Source organism: Cheilinus undulatus, linkage group 4 (assembly GCF_018320785.1).
Source record: "Cheilinus undulatus linkage group 4, ASM1832078v1, whole genome shotgun sequence".
NCBI lineage: Eukaryota > Metazoa > Chordata > Actinopteri > Labriformes > Labridae > Cheilinus > Cheilinus undulatus.
In genome coordinates this window covers 45101186-45114928 of record NC_054868.1, presented here as the reverse complement: position 1 = coordinate 45114928, position 13743 = coordinate 45101186, and the positions used below count along the sequence as shown (strand labels likewise).

Sequence of the window (13743 nt, the reverse complement as noted above, 5' to 3'; positions counted from 1 at the left end):
TGATCTGGGAGCCATTGTTAGACTCTAAATTATAGTAAGCTGTTGCCCTTATTAGCTAAAACTAACATATATGAATAATTTAATTCTTAAACTATGAAGGATAACGGGAAACATGTTGAAATTGACTCTAGCATCTCCATCTGATTGGTATTTTTATATTTTCAAACATAAATGGAATCAAACTACACTAAAGCAACTGTTAAGGTGAGGCATTTTAGGCCCGTGGGAATCTGGAGCCCTTCCCTCGAATCAGCTTACACAAACTCGGCACCCTGACCAAGCCCTAGCCACAACCCTGCTTATTTTGTTCAAAGCTATGCACTAGATGGTGGTATTTAGTGTGTTAGAAACCGGTTGGGGCACTTTGGGTGTTTCCATTTGGGCCGCTAGAGGAGCTCTTTCGTACTCGTCGTAGTTGGTGTCCGAGACTCCGATGTGGATTTTCAGTTGAATGTATCAGCTAGCGTGATGATGCTAAGCTAGCTGTCAGCCAGGCATCCACGGGTTTCGCCGCCGAGTTAGCTGCCGGATGCTCCCGGTCGTATCTTACTGGCCATCTTGACATTCCCTCAACATTCCTGGACGAATTCGTGTCGACTGCCCAGAGTCCGCGAATTCAGGTCCATTCCTAATCTAACCTTTCCCCGCTAGCGTAACATAGCTCACCGGCTAACGAGAGTGCACACTCGGAGAACCGGACTGACGAGGTAAGTTAGCACGAAGGCTAGCGGAATTTACGGCAAACGGTGTCGCTATCAGCGCTAGTAAAGGCATCTCTTACAAGGAAAAAACGATGTTTCATATGGAAAAGAGAGGCCTATTAGTAAATGCGGTCATAGCAGCAAGTCTATTAATTTCTCAAAACTACTAGTCAGACTGCCAGGCCCATAAAATACCGGCGAACACTTAGCGTTAGCTAGCAGATTGGTTATCTTGCTAGGAACGTTAGTAGTAAGGTAATGCTTGTGTTAACGTTTACTGAGTGTGGGAAATAACCTGGTCATGGTAATATTACTGTAGCTAGCCAAGCAAGTCAACCTTATGTCATAAAAGTACTTAAATTGGCATGCCATAAAAATCAATTGATAATGTGGTGGAAGGAAGATGGCTAACATTAGCCTGGTGATTTTATTTAGCTGACCTAACGTTAACGTTGGCCAAATAAAGAAGCCTGTCAGTGTTTAGCGAATGCACCATAGCAAACAGCTAATGAATAGATGTTTCGGGGTTCATTGTAATTCATTTAAAAGCAAAACAGTTGTCCCGTTTAAGTTATTCAACATTGTGTTTCATACGCTCGTCTGTGTAGTTTAATAGCCGGTAGGAGCAAAGTTCAGTCCAGCCGGTCGCTAGTTGCTAAACTAAGTTTTGCTGTGACTTCGCAGAGTTCCACTTAAGGACCACACCCAGACAACATGTCCCTTCATCAGTTTCTGTTGGAACCCATCACCTGCCACGCGTGGAACCGCGACAGGACACGTAAGGCTAAAACATTTCCTCTTCATTTGAATGAACTACAACAGACTTGCACTTCCATGCACTTCTTAATATTATGTCTGAGGTTAAGATGAATGCCCATGAAAACAAAACCCCTATAGGGTTGTCAGGATATCAAAATTTTAAGCTTAGAGACAATACAAACAAATCAAACTGTAGAAATGGATGTTTTGATGCCACATCAGCAAAAACAGATGTCATGGGCACCTAATTTTGGGTGATTTATAGTTTTTTGTTATTCTCCTAAAATTGCAAACAAACTCCTGCAGACTAATTGTACAAAGGCATTGGAAATGTTATAATATCAAAAGTGTCTGCTCTCTCATTCAGCCTGCTGCATCTCTGGGTTCAAAGATGTAAAGATTTGTCAAGCTTGCAAATTTTTTTAAGACTGCTGATTTTTTTTTAAATCTCTTGTTGTGTTCTGTGAAAATATTAGGGCTGAAACAGTTCGGGGAAAATAACTGAATTACATTTTTTCACCTGACATTGCAACTGTGATTGAGTAAGCAGTTATTTTTTAAATTCCTCTTGTGTATTTTTCAACAAATACAAACAGTCAATCATTCAGTATTATAACAAATGAAGTAAAATAGGACTGAACAGGTTTGAAAAGAATCTAACTGATTATTTGATCCATATTGCAAATTGAATATGAAATATTGTTATGTAATTCTTATTTTGATTAAGGAAAACATATACCAAAATAAAGAAAGTGGTATTTTTTTGTAAACTATTCTGAAAAAATGACACCACTGAGTTCGTGGTGCGTAGAGCATAACATCCCTGCAGTGAAAAACTTTAAACTGGTATTTTGACACACTTAGGTCAAAGAAATATTACACCTTCTGTGATTTGAAAAAAGCAGGAGGCCATGTTGTGATTTAGTCTAGATTTCAATGAATTGCTCAGCCTTTGAAAATAAGGTATTGAAAAAAATCAAATTTAGACAACTTTTGTTGTCATTCATGAGAACAGGGTGCAATATCAGCCACAAAATATACGTTGTCCAATATTGGAACTTACTTAAGTGTTTATGTGCTTGACTTTAGTTAGTATTTAGCAGATCCAAAAACAGGTTTTGCATGTTTTTGAACAGCACCTCCGTCCTGTTAACCTGCTGATTTAAACTTTCTCGTCTCTTCTCAGAAATTGCCATCAGTCCTAATAACCATGAAGTCCATATCTACAAGAAGAGTGGCAACCAGTGGGTTAAGACTCATGAGCTGAAGGAGCACAATGGACACATAACAGGTACTTTTCACCCTGTTTCTAAGCGAGTATTGCGATATATCACTTCTCTGTGTTGTTATGACTAACCCTCACACAAACACACAAAGTTTTTCTGGAACTGTCATTGTCATGAGGTTATGCATGTTTAATATCCCATGTGATTCTGAATGGTCTCTCTGTAAAGTTTTTGCTGCTCCCTGGAGTGCTGGAAATTTCATGATTGTTGCTATGGTAAGTCATGATAATGATTACACATTTTTGTTGTGTTTCTAGGTATTGATTGGGCTCCCAAAAGCGACCGTATAGTGACATGTGGAGCTGACCGAAATGCCTATGTGTGGTCCCAGAAAGAGGGAGTATGGAAGCCGACGCTGGTCATCCTCAGGATCAATCGAGCCGCCACCTTTGTCAAGTGGTCTCCACTGGAGAACAAGTTTGCAGTTGGCAGTGGTGCAAGACTCATCTCTGTCTGCTACTTTGAGTCTGAGAATGACTGGTGAGCTTTTTTTTTTTTTTTGTAGTACATTCTGAACCTTACAAATGTCTGTTTTGCAGTAGAGTGGAACAATAGTCTAAACATTCAATCAAACTTTATTTATGTAGCATGTTTCAAACAAAGCAATGTAGTACAATATGCTTTACAAACAAAGAAATAAACAAAAGGAAACCTTAACCAACCCCACCTCTGTAACCTGCAGTGTTGTGTAATTGGTTGGTAATTTTTTATGAGTTGCCAGAAAATGCAGATACACACTTGCATTTTTTCTAAGTTTGTACCTCACATTCAAATGTACTTTTTTATTTCAAGAAGTGCTCTTTCACTCTGCCCTGCTGCAGCCTTCAGTTAAACATATGACTGAAGATCTGATGTATTCAAAAGGTTCTCAAGTATCAATCATAGAGATGCTTTAATTGTGAAAATTAGGGCCAATACTGATGTTAAATGGAAAAATTTAGCCCAGTTAAATAGAATTTTATATTTTCTTATCTGATAGGGATAATACAGTTTAGCAAAGTTCTGTTACAGAGCTTGAATCTGATGGGCTGCACCAAGAGTTTATAGCGATTGCTAATTCCAACTCTTGTCACTAATGGTGATAGGTTATTTTTGTTTTATTTTGGGGTTTTTATTTTCCATCACTTTTTTCGGTGTAAGTCATCTACTATGCCAATATTTTCTCTATCGTTTGACTATGAAAACAGTACAGAGTTTGTCCAACTAATCACTTCTAGGGTCGGGTATCGTTTGGGTTTTTTCCAAGACCGGTGCTAAATCCATACTTTTAAAAGGTGTCTGTGCCTAAGTGGTGCCTGAGTCAATACTATTAGGAAGAAAAAAACGGGTTTAAATGTCAGCAGCTGAATAAAGCTGTTTTGGTATTGTAAATTGCAGACAAAAGATGCCAGTAGAACATATAAGTAAAGGAAACTGGTGTAAGTAAAGGAAACTGGTGTAAGTAAAGGAAACTGGTGTAACTTTTTCGTGTAATGATTCCGTGACCCTTTTTGAGTGGCACTTGGGGTGTTGAGGCACTCTCTTGTAATTTGGTACAGTAGGTATCAGATGTGTTGGTATCGGTTTTTGATATTCACCCCCGGTCACTTCTTTTGCCCTGTAAGAAAGAAAAGAGAGAAATCTTTTTGATTCATCAGCTAGATATACTAAATATGCCACACATCATTTGGCCAATAGCTGATGTTTGTTAACAGGGCTGTTATCAGCTGATACCGATGTTAAACCAATAGATTATTGTGTCCCTAGTCAATCATAAAATAAAAATAAGGGAGACTGGGTCATTTAAAATGCATATTAAAGTACTGACAGTTTTGACAAATTTAATGGATATTTGATCGACTGATTGTTTTGATTTACGTTTTGATTGCTGACATTAATCAGTTACATTGGCACTTCTCTTTTCAACTGTGCTTTTTCACTCAGAGAGATAAGAAAATGTCTTTATTTCTAGAAAAGCAACTGTGGTTCCTTATTTTTCAAGAAGACCTTGATTTTGTCTGTTGTCAGCAGGTTTGAAACATAAGTACTGTATTTCCAAATGACTGATAAACATCTGATTCAGAACCTGATAAATTTTCTTCTTGCACTGCCCAATCTATCATTACTCATTCTTTGCTCATTTATGATTTAGCTCAGTTAATTTTTGCTGGTCTTAAGAATTGTCACATTCTGCCGTTTGAACTGTGGAAAATCTGGATAACAGAGTAATAGAAATGTTCATTTATACTCAAATATGAAGCTTAAAAAATGTATAAAGGTTAGGTGTAATAAGCTAATGCATCAGCCTTCACCTTTTTGGTCCATCTTGTTTATTGTGTATCTCTTGGTTTAAATGTTAAATAGCACTAACTTAATGTTTGTTCATGTTATTCTGCAAGTGTTTTTTAGTTTTATATGTTGAAAATGATAGACATAAACTAAGTTAAAGTATTGGCTTTTATATTGATATTCACGATGCTCCTTCTTTATGCTTCAGGTGGGTGAGCAAGCACATCAAGAAGCCAATCCGCTCCACCATCCTCAGTTTGGACTGGCATCCCAACAACATCCTACTGGCTGCTGGATCCTGTGACTTCAAATGCAGGTTAGTGCCATAAGCTGTGAACCTACAAATATATACATATTATTAACATAGGATTTAATGATTGAAAACCTGCCATCACAATCTTTCCCTCTTTTGCTTCCTGCTCTGTTTTTTGCTTTTATCCTCCCCTCCCCCTCTGGCCTCCAGGGTGTTCTCAGCCTACATTAAGGAGGTGGAAGAGAAACCAGGCCCCACACCCTGGGGCAGCAAGATGCCATTTGGGGCTGTGTTAGCAGAATTCGGAGGAGCGGGTCTGTATCCGAGTCTTTTTTTTTTTTTTTTTTTTTGTGATAGTAAAAATGCTGTTTCATTCTGTGTCTCTTGGGCCTAACCATATCTGCTTTTTTAATGCACTTTTTGTCTGTTAGGTGGAGGGGGTTGGGTCCACTCAGTCTCTTTCTCAGCCTCTGGTAACCGCCTGGCCTGGGTCAGCCACGACAGCACTGTCACTGTGGTGGACAGCTCTAAGACTGCCAGGTGTGTCCATGCTTACACAAGAAAGGATCTTGTTAAGGATTATAAACAGCAGTTAGAGGGGTGGGGATTGTCATTTGAACATGTTTAAGTTATGGTTATGCACAGCATCAGTCATCATTGCAAATTTTGAAGCCAATATAACACATTTTTATACATAAACAACTGCTGTCTGTTTCCAAATCTGAAGTGTTGCTCATTCTTGCATTACTTTGCATGTCATTGCCACCTGTAGATTACTGGAACAGTTCTGTAGGATTCAGGTTAAGTTCAGTGGTTAGAGCACACCCACCAAGAGCAAGAGAGGATAAGTCTTCATCTTTTCAACACTCGGTCCTTTGGTGCATAATAACTCCACTCTTTTATCATGACATTATACAAAAAAGGAACAAACACTTAGTACAACTGCTCTCTAGAGATACTCTGGTGTGTCTAAAACTTGTTTATATAATTATTAAATAGATCTTTTATCAAAACCTCTATGAAGTAGTATGGAAGAAAACCTTCAAATCCTTTATGATACTTCGGTACTAAGTCTGAAATGTGTAAATTCTAACACTTTAGGTAACTTGAGATTGCAGGTTGATGAAGTTTAAAATTCAGAAAGCATTGTTAGAAGATCATTAAGGTTGATGAAGATTCATTTTCTGATCAGGGGTCGTAAGGGTGCTTGAAAGTTTTGAAAATATTTGAATCTTAATGTCATGTTTCTAAGTTTTTATAAGGGCTGAGATTTTGAATGAAGTGCCTGTAAGTGCTTGAAACTATAATTTTATGCCTCTTGTGATAGAAGTAGCTTTTTTAACAGTTTGCATATTAGAGAAATTAAATCATTTGGAGGGTGTTTTGAGCAAAACATAGTCTCTTATCACTAGAATATCAGGCAGTTACCAGATAAACTTAAGGTATCAGGCATCATATTTCATGAGTCAACACATAAACATTTTTGTCAAGAATTTTTTGAAAGTGAGGGTGTTTTTTTTCCAAGCAAATTTTTTCATCCATCTATAGCAGGGGTGAGAAGCTCAATCATAGCAGGGGCAGGATTCTGGATTCAGGTCTAACCTTAGGGCCTAACAGGGTCACCTTTTTTTTTTAAGATTTATTTTTGGCCTTTTTGCCTTTATTAGATAGGACAGTGGATAGAGTTGGAAACAGGGAAGAGAGCGGGGAGAAACATGCAGGAGATAGTGCCACAGGCCGGATTCGAACCTGGGTCGCCTATGCACATGGCGCGCGCCTTAACCACTTGACTACTGGCGTGCCTTAACCACTCGACTACTGGCACACCTCAAGGTCATCTTTTTAACCATGAACTATCAACCTCATTTCACCAGTAATAAAATATGAAAGAAAGCATACTGGCGGTGGCCATTGCAACACCAGTGTGTCCTCCTGGGCTTATCCCATTATTTAACCCTGTGTTTCTTAAATGATGTGGCAAGGCACACTGTTGTACCGCGAGGCAAGTCTTGGTGTCCTGTTGGAATTTGTATAGCCATATGCTATTACCACAACTAAACAAAAAACTAAGTTATTGTAACATGTTTGAAAGAGGCAGGTTTGTTAGGATTTTTTTTGTTGCATACATGGCTTAAATGCAGCATTCTTCCTGGTAATTCCTACAGCTATCAATCACTATTTCTGCAGTCATGACAACAATGTAAGCCACCCACACAGTTGACAATGCACAAACATTTGAAGAGAAGGCAAGCTGGTGCTCCTTTAAGAATAATTTTTGACATTTGAATTAAAAGTTCCAAGGTTTTGATATGCAGGGACTTATTTACATTTTATATTTTTTTCTTTCCTTTTTTCTCTTTCTCTTCTACTCTTAAACAGTAGGACAAATTCATATACTATTAGTTTTTAACTTGTGACTTTATCAGCAAATTAATAACGTTGCCAGGCTGTACAAAAACAAAATAATCAGACATACAACATCACTCATCATGTTTAAATCCAAGACAAAAATACTGCTTGAATTTAGATTTTTCAATATTATATCATCTCAGTAAGCGCCACTGAGTTAACGTGCAAAAATCTGTCAATTAGTTTGCTTATTGGTTTAGTGGTCACTTGTTCCACCCTTTTGACAGAACATAAATTTTGTTATTTATGGCATAATGTCTGCTTAGAAATGAAGAGGTACTTGCAGGATATTTTAAATTTGTATGCATTCATATAGACACAGGTTCAACAAAGATGTAAGGTACTGGAAAAGCTTGAAAATGCCACTCAAAAGTGCTTAATTTGACTTTGGAAGAGGTGTATGAACCCTGTCTGTTGCTATTCAAAAGGAGTAAGATCATACAAAACAGGAACAGAAGACTTTTTGGTGTGACACATCTAAAACATTAAAGCAATGTCAGTCTCCTAAATCAAACATGACGAGGGGATCAAGATCACTTTTAAAAATTAACAGAGGAGTCAGGGCTATCTAAAATGTGAGTAATCTCTTACATAAAACGTAATCTTCTCCCACGCTTTCATCAAAAAGCAATAAATCATTAAAACAACAAGCATAATACAAAATAAATGTGGTGCTTTTTTATTGCACAGTGATACACAGATAGTTTTCTCTTAATTATGGGGCTCTGTGCAAAAGTCTGATATAATTATGATATTATCTAATCATCAGACTCAAAGGTGTGAGAGGTAAACACCAGGTGAACCTGATCCAAAGCTACACTTACATAATGACATGCTGTTGTCAACAAATTGCAGGTGACATGAATTGCAGGGGCGGCGATCGAGACAAGTTCTGGCTCGAAAACGCAAGCTAAAAGCACAGTTTCTTTTTTGTTTTTCCTTGATCATTAAACTGTTGTGATTTTTATGAAAACTAAAGTCTTTGTTGTGTGCTTCTCAAAGCATTGAAAGCTGTTAGTTTTAAGTATAACACAACAAGGTGACTCTCAGGTTGTGACTAATTTGTGTTTTTTTATGTTTAGTCCCTTACAGTTGAAGACGGAGTTCCTCCCTCTCCTCAGTGTCATTTTTGTTTCAGAGAACAGTCTAGTAGCTGCGGTAAGAAAAACAACAACAGCATAAGCACTGTTACTTGTTTCTATGGTCTGATGCACTGAGCTGGAATGATAGTTTAACTAAATTTGCTGTCTTCACCTTCAGGGCCATGACTGTTGCCCCATGCTGTTCCGTTGCGATGATGGTGGAACGCTGACATTCGTGACAAAGCTTGACCTTCCCAAGCAGAGTATCCAGAGGAACATCTCGGCTATGGAGCGCTTCAGGAACATGGACAAGAGAGCCACCACCGAGGACCGCAACACTGCCCTGGACACACTGCACCAGAACAGCATCACGTAAGTCCCACAGAGAATGATCAGACAGTGCGTTTACATGTACAGTAAAGCTGAGCTACGGTTGTAGCTCGATTAGGTACATGCACTGTAGGAAAATGAATTTATTGATGGGAGAGTTTCTAAATCTGCTGCAGAAGCTGGCAACATGTCATCTTTCAGATTGTTACTGTGGACTTTCAAAAGCTTCTGTCATTAACTCATCGACTTTAGTGCTACAATTTTATTCAGCAGACACTTTTGTCTACAGCAGCGTGAATGTGAGAGGAGGTACAAGCTAGGATCTAGACAGGAAGGAAGAACATTAGTAACTGCTACTGGTGAATAACTACAGATTTGAGTATGGCCTTGCCACTTTGTTTCATGTCTACCCTGCTCTCTAGTCCCCATATTTCCTTTTTCTGTTAGGCTGTCCCATAAATAAAGCCAAAAAGACTAAAAATAAGCTGTAGAGAGTTTTGAAAAATCCCGTTTTCCATGAAACCGCTGAACTACTGGTTGTAGAAATTATGAACAGGTAGAGCTGATTGGAGCTGAAGCTGTATGGGGAAAAAAATCAGCCTTCTGACATTTTATGTAAATAAATAACTCCTTCTGACATATTTTTGGAAATACCTCCCTTCCTGGTACTGTTTGCATTTTCAAATCAAATGATGGTTATCTCCCCTTTATGCAAAATAGTAATCCATAGAGGATTCATTTTATATTTGCATCAGCTGTTGAATGTCAAAGTTAAAACCAATTTGTGCAAGTTTAGAACATTTCTTGTCCACTTAAATCTATTAATCAGCAGTCAAATTTAGTCTTGCCAGTTAATTAAAAATCTCCACATATAGTCAAATGCTTGCTGTTTAGCCTTTAATATGAACTTTCTAAAGAAAGGCATGACGACGTCTGCCCAGCTCACTGAGTAGTGCTTGGTCTGTGAATGTTTTTCCATAATGATGTAATACATTTTTTGGCACACAGTAAGAAGATCAAGAAATGCTTGTTCCTGTGTAGCTGTGATTATGCTTCTCAGGGTATAAACCCAATGGAAAAACACATAGGATCAAGAACAACTGATTTTGAAATGATGTTCATTGTAAATCTCATCTCCTCCCAAACCATTTTAATTTTCTTATATCAACAAAACCACTGAAATTATGGTCCTCCACTTTCTGTACATTTTATGTAGAGATTTGTGTTTTTGTTGTACTGATGGAGCTCAGCTAATGGCACAAACTCTGCAAATACAATTTGCACTTTAACTGTTTAAGATGTGTATTAATAGACCTAGGGGGACTTTCCAAACTTCATCAGAGATGTGAAGAAATGACTGACACTTTTAGGGAAGTGTTATACTACATTACATTTTAGAAAGCATCTGGTACTGAGTAAAAAAAAAAAAAAAAGAACTCTGAAAGCCCAAAAAGCAGGAGGTCCAAGTTTTCTGCCAACAAAGAAAATGGCCAGTAGTTTGACTTTCACAGCACATGACGGTCAGTTGCACAAAGTGAGAAAACGATCCTACAATTCATCCCAAAACAGCTGTTGCATTAACTTAAGGTTAAGTTACACCTTATAATAAACAGTCTTGTTTTAGATCCATATTTTCTTGTATTGCACATTAAGATCATATTTCTCTGGGAAAGACCCTTGGGTACCAAAAGTAGCTACTACGTGCTTTATGTAACATCTAAATTACTAACTCTTTTGGGGGGTAGATTTATACACTAGTACTTTTACTTCTACTTAAGTAAATTTTAACCAGAGTAACTGTATCTTTACTTGAACACAATAATCTGGGATTTTTTTTTCCTCTGCACGCAGCAACATTACCACAAGTGCATGTAGCTGCAGCTGTCACCCACTTTATGAGACCTAACCAATTGAAAATGTATCTCCATTTGTTGGGTATTGCAAGTGACAGCATCACTACTCAGAATGTGCTGGAATACATTAAACACTTAAAAGTAAGGAAAAGAGGTGACAGGTGGGAGGGAGGCAGATCAACTTGCAGGCTGTGAGTCTTTCTTATCACTACAAGGTGAGAGCTAAACTATGATTTTATAGCTAGAAGATGCACAAAATCTATATGGCAAAAAATAGATGGTACTAAAAGAGCAACACAGCTGTTCAAAAACTGCACATTGTGGTCTTCGGCAAACAGTAGAAATTTTGACACAGGAGGAAAGTTCAATCTTTATTCAAAAACAGTTTATGTACCAGGGTGACTTGTATTTGGTATATTGTGTTAACTTTTTATTTTCTTTTTGTTGGGTTAGATGCTGTAGGTCAGAGTAGGTGTCCTTCATTAACCCTCTGAGATCGACGTATACAGCAAAAAGATTGTAGGCTATAAAATGTTAGATAACATTTGAACCATAAATCATAGCCACTTACTTTTTCTTCCTCTGGAAGCCCTCCATTGTGCCATTCTAGTGATGCTATCCACACCTTTGTAGCCCTAACAAAAGCCCCTCTAGCAAACCTGGAACCTGGGTGACTTTCTCTAGTCTTTAAAGATTAAATCCACACCAGTAATGCTGATATTAAACCTCTTTTTTTAATCTGTTTTTGATCCTTTCTGCCACTAGCTTAGCATTAGCCAACATATATTTTCGTCACATAGGCTGGGACAACCAGTGGCAGGCTATTCTTTCAGCATGTCATGCTTTGCCAAACCACGCATGTCTAACTTGCAATTAATGCAAGGAAATAAATAGCTGAATGGCTTTCTGTCTGCAGACAGAAATTGTTTTGAATAATGGAATAATGAAGCCGACATAAAGCAACCCAAAGGACTTTTTTTTGTAAATATGTCAGTATTTAGAAGATGTCTTTGTCATAGAATGATTATTTTTTTCACTTTTTGGTCCCTTGGAGATGGGAGAACAAGTTTGTGCAAAAAATGTCCTTGTCATTATTGTTCACTGTGTATAACACATAGAAATCTTTAATTTTTAGTTTGTTTTGTCTTTTGTCATGGTAGCCTCATAACTTTTTAAAAAGTTCAGGTGACATGACTGCACACATATTCTTAAAGCCCAGGTTGTCCTGAAAAAGGATGTTTACAGCTTGATTGTGCTTTGTTTTTTTTATGTTTTACTAGCTTTTTAAGACATTAAGTTCAGGTGAGACAAAATGGTTAAGAAATTGCTCAGGGCTCTGAGGTTTAATATCTCAACATGTCGATCAGATTTTTACCATAATAGTTTTGTTTGCTCTGTGTTTTGAATAAAATACTGTAAATACCATCAAACGTTAAAAATTTTCTGCTAATGTAAAACTGTCCCTGCATGTTTGTGTTTCTCCTCCTCAGCCAAGTGTCTATCTATGAGGGAGACAAAAGGGATTGTCGCAAGTTCTGCACCACAGGAATCGATGGAGCAATGACCATTTGGGACTTCAAGGTGCGGACACACACCTCAATTAAAAACTAACTCCTCAGATATTTGATTTTTCAATTCAGCTCTAACTGGTGTGTGTGTTTGAATTTCCTCAGAGTCTAGAAGCTTCTATCCAGGGTCTCCGCATCATGTGAAGAAATCTTGTGAATGAATGAAGAGACACTGCGGCCTCACTTCTCCCCCCTGGCCCCGCCCCTCTTCTTCCTCCCTCCTTACCCCCTCCGCTCCTGCGACGCAGCCAGTAACACACATAACTGACCACCGTATCGAGTGTCTGCTGAAGCACTGATCAGACCGTAACACACTCTCGTGGGTGTGAGAAAACACTCTCAAACACACACTACAGTAAACAAACACGCACACACTCACACTCACACATATACACTCTGAGCTGACGTGTGACATCACTGTTGAATTTTTTTTTCTTTTTTTGCGTTTGTTTTTAAATGAAGGTTAACCAGGTGTCAAAGTGAGAAGGTCCTCTGACACGTATTAAAACGTGATGTGAAATGTGTGTTTTTATGTTCTCTAACCTCCTGTACCAAAAGTTGAACACTAAAAGGTGCGTTTTATCCAAAAATCAGACGGTATGTCTCCACAGCTTGACTCTAACATGATCTCTGAATATCAAAGTTTAGTAGATCGGAGGATGTGATGTTTTACCTCCTGGAGTTTACTCTCCAGCTGGTGAAATCATGTTTAGGTTTGGACCAGGTTTTTGATATTTTTTAGCTCATGTTTGATGGTGAGCTGTAGTGAGATGTACTGGATCTGATGGTGGAGAGAGAAAGCAGCTGTCTAAACTCTGTGCGGAGTCACGGCTGTGCAGCTCTAGGCTTTGTAGCTACTTCACTAAAACCACACAAGATGGAGGATTTCTATGTAACTGATCATGAGGTAGACATGAAATAAAGATGAAATACATTTACAGTACACAAGCTCCTCGACTGCTCTCTTCCTTTGTTTCTAACTCAGAAAAAGTGGCAGTAACCTGTACATCTGGAGACTTTGCATAAATAGTAATTTTTAGTTTTTTTCTGTCTCCAAGCCATTATTTGCCTAACTCCAACCCCTTATTCAGAGAGTTGTTGTAGACAGTTGTAGATTTGTTCATCTAGATTCAGAGTCACAGCTAGAACGGCTCGATTTTCCATCAAGGTAAAAATAACTGTACCAGGAAGGGCAGGTGAAGAAAAACATCCGTTTGTCTTTACTCACCTAACT

At 38.1% G+C, this 13743-nt stretch overlaps 1 protein-coding gene across 1 annotated transcript; it reads left to right on the top strand.

Moving 5' to 3' along the window:
* Nucleotides 1-278: 278 nt before the first annotated feature.
* On the top strand, nt 279-13452 carry arpc1a (actin related protein 2/3 complex, subunit 1A). Its single transcript, XM_041785653.1, has 11 exons — nt 279-707; nt 1386-1479; nt 2647-2751; nt 3004-3226; nt 5223-5330; nt 5478-5581; nt 5699-5807; nt 8759-8834; nt 8937-9130; nt 12432-12522; nt 12615-13452. Exons 2-11 carry the CDS (start codon nt 1416-1418, stop codon nt 12651-12653), a joined length of 1113 nt encoding a protein of 370 aa, XP_041641587.1. The 5' UTR covers nt 279-707; nt 1386-1415; the 3' UTR covers nt 12654-13452.
* The last annotated feature ends 291 nt before the right edge of the window (nt 13453-13743 follow it).

Bases quoted from the DNA above. Each gene is read 5' to 3' on its own strand.
- arpc1a (XM_041785653.1), top strand. From the start codon at position 1,416: ATGTCCCTTCATCAGTTTCTGTTGGAACCCATCACCTGCCACGCGTGG. The intron at 5,331-5,477 runs GTTAGTGCCATA...TCTGGCCTCCAG, and splicing joins TCCTGTGACTTCAAATGCAG to GGTGTTCTCAGCCTACATTA. The intron at 5,808-8,758 runs GTGTGTCCATGC...TTTTATGTTTAG, and splicing joins GACAGCTCTAAGACTGCCAG to TCCCTTACAGTTGAAGACGG.